The sequence below is a fragment of the Dendrobates tinctorius genome, unplaced genomic scaffold, assembly GCF_039654945.1.
Source record: "Dendrobates tinctorius isolate UK_male_01 unplaced genomic scaffold, ASM3965494v1 ptg000004l, whole genome shotgun sequence".
NCBI lineage: Eukaryota > Metazoa > Chordata > Amphibia > Anura > Dendrobatidae > Dendrobates > Dendrobates tinctorius.
The window spans coordinates 45941706-45957732 of NW_027361672.1; the positions used below are offsets into that span (position 1 = coordinate 45941706).

Here is a 16027-nt window from a genome sequence, read left to right on the forward strand (position 1 = left end):
AAGGCCTTAATGTGTCATTATGAATTAATTAACAACGAGGTGTTTAAATTCTTCTTTTCAAAATGGTGTGTAAGATAGCGCTTGTTATTCAGGTAGGGGACACTCGCTAGGCAGCCAAATAACCAGGTCCGGTACGGGTTTCTTATATAACTCCAACAGTCCATGCGGTTTATTAAGCATCATAAACCATGAACAGTAACAGAAAGTTCATATCAGATCAGCATAGTGTCCATGACAGAGCTCCACTCTGTTAACCCTGTAGTCACACAGGTTATGCAATGTCCAATACGCAGGCTCTCTAGCCTCACAGTTATCTCACCCCGTGGCTGGGTTACCTCATGGTTGCTTCACCACACTGCAGACGTCCATTCCCTCCCCTGGGAACACTCAGGCACTTGCAGCCATTAAACACAGCATCCACACGTGCTGTTAAGAAGACAGACACATCTCCCTGCACGAGACCTTCCATATGGACCAATCGGGTCCAAGCGTACACTCATGTGACCTACCCTGGCCACCTTATATGGTCCGTAGCCATGCCCACCGGATCACATGGCTATGACCTCATCACAGGTCCTTCAATCATTCACACACACATACTTTACTATGGCATTCTAAACACCGCCCCTGGTTGGGTTTGTAGGTAGCTGGTTCCGCCCGTCTCACCAGCTACGTGGAAAGCTCTCCCTGACACAGTGTAACGAAAGCTCAGCAGTACCTCTGCTGATCAACACGCATATTCAAGCTTCCATCCCAAGGCCACCTGCCTTGGGATACATAATGATCATTCAGCATCCTGCCACTCATCCTCTCTCCTGGGACACCCACACAGCGCTCCCTAGCGGACACAGTGGTCACTACACCACAGGTGTTTCCCTACAAAGTATGATACAATCATCAGTGATTGGACTATGTTGAACTGTGTAGATGCACCCCCAACTGGTAATATCCATGTTGTCAATTTAATTTTTTTAAAAAAGATTATCCATAGTTATTTAAAGCACCACTCCAACATTTTTTTTTTATATCACTGCTGGAGTAGTGTCACTAATGTTAAGGCCCTGAGCCTAGTATTATACTTACCAGTTGTTGTCTTCTGCTATTCCCAGCGCTGCTCTGTTCCCACGCCATCATCTTGAGGCAGCAATTTCTGACTGACCAGAAATCGGAGATAATGGTCACAAGTAGGGATGGGCGGACTCGAACTGGGGAAACCCGTGTTACAGTTCAGGTCCAGTTCGGGCTATAAAAAAAAAAGCAGAAAATTAATAATAAACATTATAATTATACTTACCTGTCCAGCGATGCATCCTCTCTTCCCGCTGTCTCCCGGCCGCATCTGCTTCCGGGGCCGCCCATTAACTTCTGCCGGTATTCACTGCACTCGGCAGTCTTCGGCTTTTTGCGACCGTGTTCATGCGGTGGAAAAAGCCGAAGACTGCCGAGTGCAGTGAATACCGGCAGAAGTTAATGAGCGGCCCCAGAAGTAGATGCGACTGGGAGACAGCGGGACAGGAGGACGCATCGCTGGACAGGTAAGTATAATTATGATTACTATTGTCTGCTCTTTTTTTTTTTTTTAAGCTCCCCCCCCCCTTCATCCCATATCTGTAAAGTCTGAGTTCGGGGTTCGGACACAAGTTTGTTTCAACTCCGGCCCCAAACTCGAACTTTACAAGAAAACTCGGGCGAACCCGCCGATCCCAAACATCGGGGGGTTCGCCCATCACTAGTGACAAGCTCTCACTGTAAGTCTATGACTATATCCTGGTTCTCATAGACTTACACTGAATTGTGACTTTCAGATCGCTCAGCAAACAGTAGAACGATCCAGCAGGTCACAAACTACTGAAGACCTATCAGAGCGACGCCGATAATGGGATTAAGGCTACATTCACACGTAGAGGAAGATACCGCGAGAATTCCGGATTCCATTCCGTGGGAAAATCGCATTTTAAATTCCCGAGATTTTCCCACTGAAAAACTAGCGAATTGCAAGTGTAATTAGCTTGCAAAATGCTATCGTTTTCCTAGCGATCTGGAGCATCGCTTGGAGAACTGATTGACAGGTTGGTCACACTCGTCAAACATAGTGTTTGACAAGTGTGACCAAGTTTTTACTATTGAGGCTGCCTATGCAGCATCAGTAGTAAAAGATAAAATGTAAAAAATAATTAAAAAAATAAAAAATATTGTTATTCTCACCTTCCGGCGTCCCACGCAGCCTTCCCGCCTCTCTCCACGCTCCCGGTCCCAGTAATCCTTTGCGCAAATTACCGCTTCCGAGACGTCATCGCGAATGACCGTGAGATGACGTGCTCCTGCGAGATCTCGACGTCATCGCCGTCATTCTCGCAAAGGATTACTGGGACCGGGAGCGTGGAGAGAGGCAGGAAGGCTTCGCGGGACGCCGGAAGGTGAAAATAACAATATTTCTTATTTTAATTCTATTTTTTACAGGGATACGGTACCCACAGGCCGGAGGACAGTCTCCTCTCCTCCGGGCTGTGGGTACCATCCACAAATGTTCTGCTTACTTTTCGCATGGTGGGCACAGCCACATGCGGGAAGTAAGCGGAACAATACAATCCTATGGGTGCGGGATCGCCGCGATTCCGCTAAATTAATGAGCATGCTGTGTTTTTTACCGCGAAGCGATTCCGCCGCGGAAAAAAACGCAGCATTAGCACAGCATTGCGGAATCCCATTGGATTGCATGGGATGCTTATTTTTCGCGTTTTTGCGGCAAAATCGCGCGTTTAAAACTGCCGCGAAAAAACGCCACGTGTGAACTCAGCCTAAGTGTGGTGAACTTAGATTAGTGGCACTGCTCCAGCGGTAAAATAAAAAACACTGGAGTGGTGACGAGACCTGTAACTTGTCAAACAAATATTTGTGATATACAACTTGTAAAAATCCTTGAGCTTCCTTGATTTTGCCACTCTTTTCTGTTTTGCGCTGTGTCACTCCATTGCAGAGATATTTATATGTATTTCTTTGGTGTGCATTACGTGAAATCTCTTTTTGCAGACAAACTGGGCATTTTTTCACAGCTTTTCTGAGGGAATGGGCTTTCATCTCTCCTTCTTAGGCCTGTTTCACACTTCAGTTTTTTCTCGTCAGTTAAAATCTGCCAAAATGGCGGAAAGCGGATCCGTTGTTAACTGAAGTGAACAGATGGCAGCGGTCTGGTTTTTTGACGGATCCGTTGGCTGAAGAATTTTAAAGGAACCGCACTCTGGGGACGAGAGAGAGAGAGTTAAATTTCCGGCTGAGATCATTCCTCCAGGCATGCGCAGTACAGAAATGCGGATCCTTCAGCCAAAAAAACCTTACAAGCTCCGTCCTGGCATGTTGGCGGATCCACAAAAAAACGGATCCGACGTATGGCCATCCGTCAAGATCCGCCAGTTATGCAAGTCAATGGGAAAAAAAACAGATCCGCCAAACAAAATGGCGGATCCGTTTTTTTATGAAAACGGCGGATCTTGACGGATGGAAAAAAACTGAAGTGTGAAACAGGCCTTAGATACTGCCAATCTGAGACTGATAGACTGCTAGATCAGCTGTTGAGCTGCGATTGGCACCATCTGGCTGGGAGGCTGAAAATGCATGCCCCAGAGAAAACTCTGAAGAAACGTTCAGTTGGGCTGCAAGTAGGAATTTCACATAGCGTGCTCCAGAAGAAACGTATGTGAATATCTCTGCATTTGAGTGAAACAGCACAAAACGGAAAAAAGTTGCAGAATCAGGGGAGCTCAAGGATTTTAATAGTATTTAACTAAATTTTACTGACCAAGTGACAGTCATATTTATTAGCAAATACACATTTAATAAAACGGACATGTCAGAGAAGCTTAATGTTCCTCTTTAAATGGAAATGTCAGGTGATTCGTGCTCCCTGAAACATGGACTGCTTAAATCAGAGACTACTCAATCATTACCACTATCCTTGTTTTACTCTGAACTGTAATATAATATGAACAGGGAGTGAACTGGTCACAAGCGTAAAGGAGGGGGTTTGACAGGCAGATACTCAGCATGGGTGCTCCCCGTCCCCCTCACTTTTGTGTGTGTGTAGGGAGAGACCTGTCAGTCAAGCAGAGCTGGGTGGTTAGACGTTTGCAGGGACTCATTCCACTGATTAGTTAGTCCACTTAGTTACCTCGTTCCTGACCTCGTTCAAGGTATGTTTTTTTCTACTGCTCCAGAGCATTTCAGAGCACAACAGATATAGTTGTAAAGCTGGAGCCTGTCTTTGACTCCTCAATCACTTGGCAGGTTCCCTTTTATCTGTCTAGGAGGATTTGTTTATTGTTAAGGCTGCTTCAGGCATCCCTGAGGAAGGACTGCAATGCACTGAATGGCTGCAGGTCTCCTGACCCCAGTGCAACTCCTTCCTATTTGTCTGAGGCTGTGACACTTGTGTTGGGAGAGCCATGGCCAGTCCATACATTGTGGTCCGTGCTTGGACTGATTTTCACTGAATTACAAAGCATCCAATATAGCCTATTTTAGTTTATCATCTAAATATTAACTTATTTTATCTCTATTATGTTGTAGAACAAGAATGGAACAATATATTTGAGCATTTGTGCAAGCATGACAACACTTTAAAGCCTTTTATTTGTAGCAAATGCAGCAAAAGATTTTCCACCAAGTAAGTTATTTACTTTTATGGTGTGTTCATATGTACTCCCTGATGTATACTTCCAACAAAAGGCTGCAGCATGTCCAACATTTTTGGCATGCAATAGTACAAGTTGCCACTTGCAAAAAAATATATCACACAATGAAATAAAAAATACTGGTTAAAGTATTCTTATGTCATATACTGGATGAATGGGGCCTTAGCTGTATGTGCTGCAAATTAGACTTATTGATATAACAAGGTAAGCAATAACAGAATGTAATATACTTCTATACCTGTAGCATTTATCATACAAGGTTAATGAGCATGTATTCTGCAAAAAGGAAACAATTATAATTATTGGAAACAATTATCTGCCTCCATGTCCTATGGGGGCATAAACATAAATTTGTCTAAAGAGAAAAACCTGTTCATTACATGCTGATGTATTTTTAGCATCATAAAGCAAAATATTCTGCTAAGGAGAATTTATTTTAAACTGTATTATCATTACTTTATCAGCCATTTCCGCTAAAGTTAGTTGTACACTCTCCATATTGATTTAACCACCTTACTCATAGTATTGCTTGCACAGTCTCATGTTAATCAACAGAGACATGAAGAATGTTTTTGTATTTTTCATTATTTGTATTTAATTTTTTTTTTTTTTTTTTTATGAAAAAGTAAATGCAAAAACAGTAATAGAGGTCATGCAGGACCTAATAGTAACACAACACCAACTGCTCCGCCATATTGAAGTGAAAGACAAGTCCAGCAATACTTTTTACATGATCAGTCTGTTACTGCTTTACTCAGAAATCAGCATTTTCACTGATATGAAATTGAGGCTGTAGATCTGAAACCTTTGTCACTCCAGCTCTTTTCCTCTCACTGCACCTTCTCCTGCTTGACTGACAATCACTGTGATGTGTGACTTCAGGCAAAGGACACAGCAGTCATGCTGCAGGAGGTGGCCTTGGAAATAGAGCTGGAGTGATAGAGGCTTCAGATGTCCAGACTCCATTGCATATCAGTTATAATGTTTCTCATTAAAGGAGGATCGGACTGGCCATGTAGAGGTTTTTCTGGGCTTGTCTTTGAAGGAGCTGCATGCACGTATAAATATGAAACCCAATAAAAAGATGTGCTGAGAAGAGAATTATTGAAAATAGTGTATATCTTTATTAATTCAATTTCACATAATAAAATAAAAGTAAATAAAAAGGAGGAAGTAAGGTAGGAATAAAATATCCAACATGGCAATGGCAGATATGCAAACGGTGAATTACCAACAGCCAAAATGTATAAAGTACCGTACATGAGGAATGTTGAAGCATGGTAAATAGATCACATGAGATGTACCATGATAAACACCTGAATATAGAGAAATGGTAATAAGTATCAAAAGTATGGAAGAAGGGTGTGTAAAGAAAGGTACAAATCACAAAATGAAAATAAAGTATAGATGGAGAAGCCAACAGTATTTGAAAATCTCATAAGAATAATAAATGTAAAGTGCTAAGATGCAAAAAAAAAAGGAAGGGTGATGGTGAAAAACATTACCATTCTTCCTAAAACATCTGTAGGCTACAACTGCTGGCAGGGCTGTGGAGTCGGTAAGCCAAACCTGCGACTCCGACTCCTCAATTTCCCTTACTCCGACTCCCACATATATTGCTTATATTTAAGTGAAAAAATTATTGTAGTACAATGTGAACATCAGACATTTAATCATTTCTATGATCCAATAATCAATATATTTAGATAGAACATAATATCTATTTATTGGAATACAACTTTAGAACACAAAAAACTGTAATAAATTGTAAATATGTAATACACTGCATAATATCGATTTACATACAGACCAAAGTTTGGACACACCTTCTCATTCAAAGTTTTCTTTATTTTCATGACTATGAAAATTGTAGATTCACTCTGAAGGCATCAAAACAATGAATTAACACTTGTGGAATTATATAATTAACAAAAAAGTGTGAACAACTGAAAATATGTCTTATGTTCTAGGTTCTTCAAAGTAGCCACCTTTTGCTTTGAATACTGCTTTGCACACCCTTGGCATTCTCTTGATGAGCTTCAAGAGGTAGTCACTGGAAATGGTCTTCCAACAGTCTTGAAGGAGTTCCCAGAGATGCTTAGCACTTGTGGGCCCTTTTGCCTTCACTCTGCGGTCTAGCTCACCCAAAACCATCTCGATTGGGTTCAGGTCTGGTGTCTGTGGAGGCCAGGTCATCTGGTGTAGCACCCCATCACTCTCCTTCTTGGTCAAATAGCCCTTACACAGCCTGGAGGTGTGTTTGAGGTCATTGTCCTGTTGAAAAATAAATGATGGTCCAACTATACACAAACCGGATGGAATAGCATGCCGCTGCAAGATGCTGTGGTAGCCATGCTGGTTCAGTATGCCTTCAATTTTGAATAAATCCCCAACAGTGTCACCAGCAAAGCACCCCCACACCATCTCACCTCCTCCTCCATGCTTCACGGTGGGAACCAGGCATGTAGAGTCCAGCCGTTCACCTTTTCTGCGTGTCACAAAGACATGGTGTTTGGAACCAAAGATCTCAAATTTGGACTCATCAGACCAAAGCACAGATTTTCACTGGTCTAATGTCCATTCCTTGTGTTCTTTAGCCCAAACAAGTCTCTTCTGCTTGTTGCCTGTCGTTAGCAGTGGTTTCCTAGCAGCTATTTTACCATGAAGGCCTGCTGCACAAAGTCTCCTCTTAACAGTTGTTGTAGAGATGTGTCTGCTGCTAGAACTGTGTGGCATTGACCTGGTCTCTAATCTGAGCTGCTGTTAACCTGCGATTTCTGAGGCTGGTGACTCGGATGAACTTATCCTCTGCAGCAGAGGTGACTCTTGGTCTTCCATTCCTGGGGCGGTCCTCATGTGAGCCAGTTTCTTTGTAGCGCTTGATGTTTTTTGCCACTGCACTTGGGGACACTTTCAAAGTTTTCCCAATTTTTCGGACTGACTGACCTTCATTTCTTAAAGTAATGATGGCCACTCCTTTTTCTTAACTCAGCTGCTTTTTTCTTGCCATAATACAAATTCTAACAGTCTATTCAGTAGGACTATCACCTGTGTATCCACCAGACTTCTGCACAACACAACTGATGGTCCCAACCTCATTTATAAGGCAAAAAATCCCACTTATTAAACCTGACAGGGCACACCTGTGAAGTTAAACCATTTCCGGTGACTACCTCTTGAAGCTCATCAAGCGAATGCCAAGAGTGTGCAAAGCAGAAATCAAAGCAAAAGGTGGCTACTTTGAAGAACCTAGAATATAAGACATACAGTATTTTCAGTTGTTTCACACTTTTTTGTTAATTATATAATTCCACATGTGTTAATTCATAGTTTTGATGCCTTCAGAGTGAATCTACAATTTTCATAGTCATGAAAATAAAGAAAACGCTTTGATTGAGAAGGTGTGTCCAAACCTCATACTGTTCTGCAGAGTTTCATACTGCACACCTCAGCTGCTGCAGGACCTCATACTGCACACCCCTACACTTGAAAATAAAGCCTGCACCTTAAGAAGATGTGGTGGTGAAAGCAGTCTATTTATTCCAACTATAATAAATAATAATAATAAATTTTATTTTTATAGCGCCGACATATTCCGCAGCACTTTACATTTCAGAGGGGATTTGTACAGACAATAGACATTACAGCATAACAATAATCACATACAGTAGATTATAACAAATACCAAGAGGAGTGAGGGCCCTGCTCGCAAGCTTACAGTCTATGAGGAAAGAGGTAGACACGAAAGGTGGGTGGTAACAGCAGCTGAGGTGTGCAGTATGAAACTCTGCAGAACAGTATGAGGTTTGGACACACCTTCTCAATCAAAGCGTTTTCTTTATTTTCATGACTATGAAAATTGTAGATTCACTCTGAAGGCATCAAAACTATGAATTAACACATGTGGAATTATATAATTAACAAAAAAGTGTGAAACAACTGAAATCAATTGATGTGTTACTGAAGATGAGCAATGCCTGTCCTGGGCGTCCTTTTGGGCAGCTATGAGGTGTACCTGACTGGTGCTAAAAAAAAAAGGAGTGTTAGTCTGTGTGCTATCTGGCTTTCATTCTTTTTGGTACAGATATGATATGGATAGACAGATATGGATAAATGAATACATAGAGCAGATTTCTAGTCTGCTTTTGCTATTGAAAACATTAGCTATGAGCTCAAAAACCTTTCAGGTGATGCCGTTTTTTAAAAAGCTGATCTGCTTTTGCAACTGAAAAACGTATACTCAAAAAACGCTGTGTGTGAATGTAGCCTTAGATCAGGAATAGAACAGCCATTTATAGGACATTTCATAACTTTCCCGAATTCCTATGAACAAATATTCAGCACATTCTGCATTGAACAACTGTACCCAATTTATTATATATTTTAGGAGTCGGAGTCAGTCCATTTTATACCGACTCCGACTCCACGACTCCGACTCCACAACCCTGGCTGCTGGTAGAGAGACCGGTTCTGTGTGCTGACCGGTCAAAAGAATAAAATGGATATAGGAAAAACTTCTGCTCTAAAAATCTATATTATGATACTAAAAGAAAATATAAACAGGAAAAGAGTGTGCATAAAATAAAAATGAAGCAATTGTACCACAATGATAACACAACTGTAATCAGTAATGGTAGACACTATAGCTGCTTTTAAAAAAGGGCTGAATTATTTCCTTAAAGGCAATCTGTCACCCCATTTTTGGCCTATAAGCTGAGGCCACAGCCATCAGGGGCTTATCTACAGCATTCTGTAATGCTGTAGATAAGCCCCCGAAAAAAGTTAGATTATACTCACCCAGGGGTCTGGTCCGATGGGTGTCGCCGTCCAGTCCGGCGCCTCCCATCTTCAAGCGATGACGTCTTCCTTCTTACTTCTGCCGCGGCTCCTGCGCAGGCATACTTTCTCTGCCCTGTTGAGGGCAAGAGTAAAGTACTGCAGTGCGCAGGCGCCGGACTTCTCTGACCTTTCCCGGCGTCTGCGCACTGAAGTATTTTACTCTGCCCTCAAAAGGGCAGAGAAAGTACGCCTGCGCAGGAGCTGCAGCAGAAGGAGGACGTCATCTCTAGAAGATGGGAGGGACCGGACCGCGACACCCCCCGGCCCGGCCCCCCGGGGAGTATAATCTAACTTGTTTTTCTTATCTTTCAGGTTACATCGGGGACTTATCTACAGCATTGCTGTAGAATGCTGTAGATAAGCCCCTGATGGCTGTGGCCGCAGCTTATAGGCCGAAAATGGAGTGACAGATTCCCTTTAATACACACAACTTTGCAGGTTATAGCTAATTTAGTGACAAATGTACAATTGGTAGAGAACGGTGGAACTTGATTGACCTAGGTCTTTTTTTACACCTATGTAACTATATAATGCAAAACTATATGTAAGATCCTCTTTTTATTTTTTGCAGATCACAATTAAAAGCCCACTCCTGTAAGCACAAAAAGCACCAGCTTCTTACTTGTTCATCCTGCGACCTGACTTTCAAAAATATTCGCCAACTGACTAGACATCAAAAAGGAATTCATCCCAAACAGAAAAACAAAAATAGTTCAAAATTAGAGGACCAAAATAGAGTCCTCATCTCTGATGGCTCCATCAATCCGCAAAGTGCTCCAAAGAGAGAATTCAATTGTGACATTTGTAACAGGTAATCGTATCTTTACCCACCTTCATCTTTGGCATTGTCTAGGGGTTCTTTGGGAGCTGATATGACTTTATTCTGTGTCTTTATTGGGTTTTGGTGAAGTGACTTTTTCTTGGATGCATTTTCCCTTATGCACATTAGATCATAGCCATTTCCCTGTCAAGATTCCCCTGATCTATTGACTAAAACCTGAGCCATATTGCTTAGCTGTAACATGGTTATACCTAGTAATAGTCACGATTACTATTATTCCATTATAGTTATCTCTAGGCGCCACAGTGGTGTCTGCTGTAGCATTACAGCATTGGGACTACCTGCAATCATCATTTTGTGAATATATGGGAAATGTGTTCTTACCTTAAAAAATATTCTCGTCTCTTGACAGACTACTGACCGTCTCTTACCATTAAGTGGTAAAAGTACAATAAAATTCTACAATTCTGGGATCCTGTAGTCCAGACACCCTGATAATCTGCCATGCAGCACAATGAATGCCAAGCCAGATTAATAACAAATTTGCCTGATACGCCGGAACTGCTGGTCCTGTGAAGTTAGCCCTTGCTCTGTGAAGAAGGCAGTGCTGCTTAGTGATAATACTGGCAACCTATTAAATATGTTTTGTTTCAATGCTAAAACCTACATTAGGGAGATATAAAACAGTATAATTATAAAATGAATTTTAGATTACCTTGAAATGAAAGTGAAACCAAAATGAAATGATAATCCCAGTTAGGAAGGTCCTTTTCAGAAGAAGGTAATTTTCTCTTGGAGGAATAGATGTCCCAATTAAGATATAGCTTTCTTTCCAAAGGTGTGAATAGATAGGAGAATTAGCATATGTATTACAGGCACTGTCCCGGAAGGTGACAGACGCCTTTCCTGGAGTGTGAGCAGAGTAGCTGCAGAACCTGAACATATGAACAGTGTCTAAATGAGCACGAAAAAAACTGGATTAAAAACACACATGTGACATGCACAAATGTCCAGTTTTTCCTTCGTGCTTATGCATGATTTGAGAGACCCCACCCCTCTCTTGTGTGACATGCACATAAGGAGCTGTCTCACGACACGAGCCCATACAGGTAGGCGCCTGTCTTAATCCTGCTCATTTAGACACTGTTCATATGTTCAGGTTTTAAATACATTAGATAGGGACTGCTTTGATACGGGTTACCTTGACGAGGTGGAGCAGCTTGGCATACATTTTTTTGCAAAAAAAGTATCGACTAAATACCCTATATTTGTTAATACCTTTTATCAGCAGTTGCTGACTACTGTCATATGTCTTACTGCAAGATATTTTTGCACATTTGTCATTCTGTGCTCTTTGTTTGTGTTTCAGTCAGAGTGGTGTGAACATTGTCCAACAGACTTGTTCACATTTGTGCATGTCACATGTGTGTTTTTAAATATATCTGCATGCAGCAATGATATTTATTTCTTCTTATTCCGGATTTTAGCGCAAATATAAACTATTTTTTTTAATATTGCTTTTTTTTTTTTTTTTTTTTTTTTTTTTTTTTTGGACTGTGAGAATCATGTGGATTGAATAGTGGATGAGGGCAGGTATATCTCACCCAGATTCCTTTCCTATGTGGCCTAGTCTGGTCAGTATCGCACCTGCTTGCTAATGAATAATGGGAGGTGGATATAAAAGGATGCCAGGTGGTTGTGTGAGTGTCTCAGCCTGGGAACACAGAGAGCCTGTCTGTGTGTGAGACACACGTGAGTGAGAGCAGTGCCCACTGCAACTGTGGTTTGGCTGGACGGGAGAAGCCCGCCAGTTGGTAGTTAGGTTGTGCTTTGTTTAGTTAGTGCCGGACAGGCAAGGATTTGTTTTATGTTTTATTTCTTTATGCATTGCTTTCACCATTAATAAACCTGACCCAGTGTCAGTTATACACGAATCCCAGCTCTGCGCCTGAGTTTCATGCTGAACGCACGTGACCTTTGACCCCAGCAAAGGCGATCCCGGAGTGTTTTATCACATTGTGGTGGAGAATGCGGGCATCACGTTGCAAGCATGAGCATGGAGGACGTGGTGAAAGCGCTGGTACAGTCCACCGCCGTCCAGCAAGAAGCTAATCGGATGATGATGGCCCAGCTGAAGGAGTTGGTGGACATGACAGCTACCGATCGTTCGCTTCTCCAGCAGGTGGCGCAGCGCCTGGCAAGCCTACATGAGGTTAACCTGGAAGCCGAGTCGAGAGTGATTCACGTGAGTCGGTACTGGCAGAAGATGACGACCGCTGTCCGTGCACAGAGAGTGCATCAATGGACTTATCAGCCGGATAAACCACCGCGGTCACAGATGTTCGACCTGATCCACGTGACGAAGAAGTGGCTACAACCCGAGGTGCTGACAGCGCCAGAGATAATCCAGAGAGTCGTCATGGACAAGTACCTGAGAGCTCTACCGCCAGCCCTGAGGAAATGGGTAAGCCATGGAAATCCTACGACGGCAGATCAACTGGTGGATCTGGTTGAACGTTACTCCGTGGCGGAAGGACTCCGAGACGACGTTACCCCACCTCATTCTTCATCATCTCCACGTGGAACCGGTAAGACTGTTCCAGGGAGTAGGGGAGATGGAAAAATCCCTAAGACAGTGGGGGAGGAAAACGGGACTGCCCGCACTGCGAGGCCGAGAGTAACGAACTATGGTCTAAGCAAGGGGCCCGTTAGGTGTTTCCGCTGCCAAGAGATGGGACATATTGCTGCGAACTGTCCGGTCACTACTGAACCCATGCAGTGCGACGTCACAGACTCTAAAAACCGCATGTCTATGGTTGCACGGGTAGTGAGTGTGAATGCCGGTCAAAAGGATGTGGAAAAACACCTGTGTGATTTAACTGTTGATGGCAAAAATGTGGTGGCATTGTTAGACTCGGGAAGTGTGGTGACTCTGGTGAAGGCCAGTCTGGTGTCAGCCCCGACTGGACCATCAGACAAATTTTCTGTATCGTGTGTGCATGGAGACACCTGTTCGTACCTCACCACGGTCATATGCATTACTACTTCCTATGGGTCTGTGCAACATAAAGTGGGACTCGTCCCGGCGTTATTGCATGATGTTATCCTGGGCCGGGATTTTCCCCACTTCTGGCAATTGTGGGAGAATCAGTTGATGCCCTCGGGTAATAGTGTACATGATTCTTCTCCCAGGGCGCGTGGGGGTCTCGAACCCCTGGAAGAGGTCTCCCCGAAAGACTCGGGGGAAGAGTCTGCGGGAAATGACCTGCAGTTCCCGTTTTCAGTCATGGCTGGTGATTCGGAGGAGACCAGGGAAGAGGAGGAGGCCGACAGCCGTCCACCTCCCCGTTTGCCGGATTTAGAAGTTCAGAAAGATGACTTCCAAAGCGAGCAAATAAAGGATCCTACCCTTTCTCAGGCTAGGACAAATGTAAAAGTGATAAATGGGGTACCCGTAGAACCTGGCTCTAGGCTGGCATATCCTTACATGGTTCTGGAGAATGATTTACTCTATCAGATAGAGAAAAAGGGGGAAGATACGGTGCAACTATTAGTCGTGCCAAAACCCTACCGGCGGCAGGTGCTGGAACTGGCCCACGGACATGTGATGGGAGGTCACCTGGTAGTCCAGAAAACCACCGAAAGGATATTACACTGTTTTGTTTGGCCAGGCATGCATCACGATATTTGTGTATATTGTGAGTCTTGTCCTGACTGCCAAGCCTCTGCACCTAAGCCCCGGTTCTGTAGCCCTTTGGTACCCCTACCTATTATTGAAGTCCCGTTTGAGAGGATTGGGATGGATTTAGTTGGGCCCCTTCCACGGTCTGCACGTGGACACCAACATATCCTGGTCATCTTGGATTATGCCACTCGTTACCCGGAGGCCATCCCTTTGCGTAACACGGCCACCAAGACGATTGCCAAGGAACTGGTGCATGTGTTTAGTCGGGTCGGTATACCAAAACAGATACTCACCGACCAGGGGACCCCCTTTATGTCCAGGGTAATGAAGGAGCTCTGCCGATTGTTACAAATCGAACCATTACGCACATCCGTGTATCACCCTCAAACAGACGGGTTGGTCGAACGGTTCAATAAAACTCTGAAGCAGATGCTGAGAAAGGTGATAGACAAGGATGGGAAGAACTGGGACTATTTACTTCCGTATTTGCTTTTTGCCATCAGGGAAGTACCCCAGTCTTCCACGGGATTCTCGCCGTTCGAGTTATTGTACGCCCGACGTCCTCGCGGACTGTTAGACGTTGCAAAAGAAACCTGGGAGGGTCAGGTCACACCGTTTAAAACGGTGATAGATCACGTCACACAAATGCAGGACCGTATTGCGGCTGTTATGCCTATAGTCAAAGAACACATGATGCAGGCTCAAGGAGCCCAAAAAAGAATCTATGATAGGGGTGCCAAGATCCGTACGTTTGCACCCAGAGATAGGGTGTTGATCCTGGTCCCCACGGTGGACAGTAAGTTCCTGGCAAAGTGGCAGGGCCCCTTTGAGATTAAGGAAAGAGTTGGTGAAGTAAACTACAAAGTATACCAGGCAGGTAAACGGAAACCTGAACAGATTTATCATGTAAATCTGATAAAACCCTGGAAAGATCGGTCTGCCTTGTCTGCGGAGCTGGCCCGTCCCGTCTGCTCGCATACCGTACCGGAGGTACGGGTTGCAGAGACTCTCTCGGAGCGGCAAAAGACTGAGGTCAGGCAGTTTCTACTTCACAACCAAAAGTTTTTCTCAGAAAAACCAGGGCAGACTACGCTAATGAAACATGACATTGTAACAGAACCTGGTGTCACAGTTCACGTAAAGCCCTACCGAATCCCGGAAGCGCGCCGTGAAGCCGTTTCCCGAGAAGTGAAGGCAATGTTAGAGTTAGGTGTCATTGAGGAATCGCACAGTGCTTGGTCCAGCCCGATTGTGCTAATTCCTAAACCGGACGGCACTATCCGGTTCTGCAATGACTTCAGGAAACTGAATGCGGTCTCAAAATTTGATGCCTACCCTATGCCCCGGGTCGACGAGTTAATAGATCGGTTAGGAAAAGCCCGGTATATTACGACTCTAGACCTAACAAAGGGGTATTGGCAGATCCCTCTGGCGGAGGCTGCCAGAGAAAAGACGGCATTTGCTACCCCAGAAGGTCTATTTCAGTATGTGTATATGCCGTTTGGACTGCACGGAGCACCGGCGACCTTCCAGAGACTGATGGATCGAGTCCTGAGGCCACATAGGCAGTATGCTTCGGCCTATTTGGATGACATTGTCATTTATAGCTTGGACTGGGAGACTCATCTCCAGAAAGTACAAGCTGTGATTGACGACCTGTGGGAGGCAGGTCTAACCGCGAACCCCAAGAAATGTCATATCGGGCTGGAAGAAGCCCGGTATTTGGGGTATGTAATTGGGAGGGGTGTTGTTAAACCCCAGCTCGATAAGATTCAGACGGTTCAGGACTGGCCGCAACCTGTCAACAAGAAGCAGGTGCAAGCCTTTCTGGGGATCGCCGGCTATTATCGCCGGTTCATACCCAATTTTGCAGCCATCGCTACCCCCCTGACGGATCTTACAAAAGGGAAAGACTCCGTCATGATTAAATGGAGTTTAGCGGCTGAAGAAGCCTTCCATAGCCTAAAACGGGCACTTTGCTCTCAGCCCGTACTGGTGACTCCGGACTTCTGCAGCGAGTTTGTGGTACAAACA

At 44.0% G+C, this 16027-nt stretch overlaps 1 protein-coding gene across 4 annotated transcripts in view; it reads left to right on the top strand.

Annotated features, from left to right (window-relative positions):
• The window catches only part of LOC141083330 (uncharacterized), a 106315-nt gene that overhangs the window by 38985 nt on the left and 51303 nt on the right, over window positions 1–16027 (top strand). For all 4 annotated transcript variants that reach the window (XM_073567533.1, XM_073567553.1, XM_073567526.1 and 1 more), the window contains 2 exons: window positions 4564–4660; window positions 10099–10338. In XM_073567533.1, the coding sequence (XP_073423634.1) occupies window positions 4564–4660; window positions 10099–10338 (337 nt within the window). The remainder of the gene's footprint in view (window positions 1–4563; window positions 4661–10098; window positions 10339–16027) is intronic.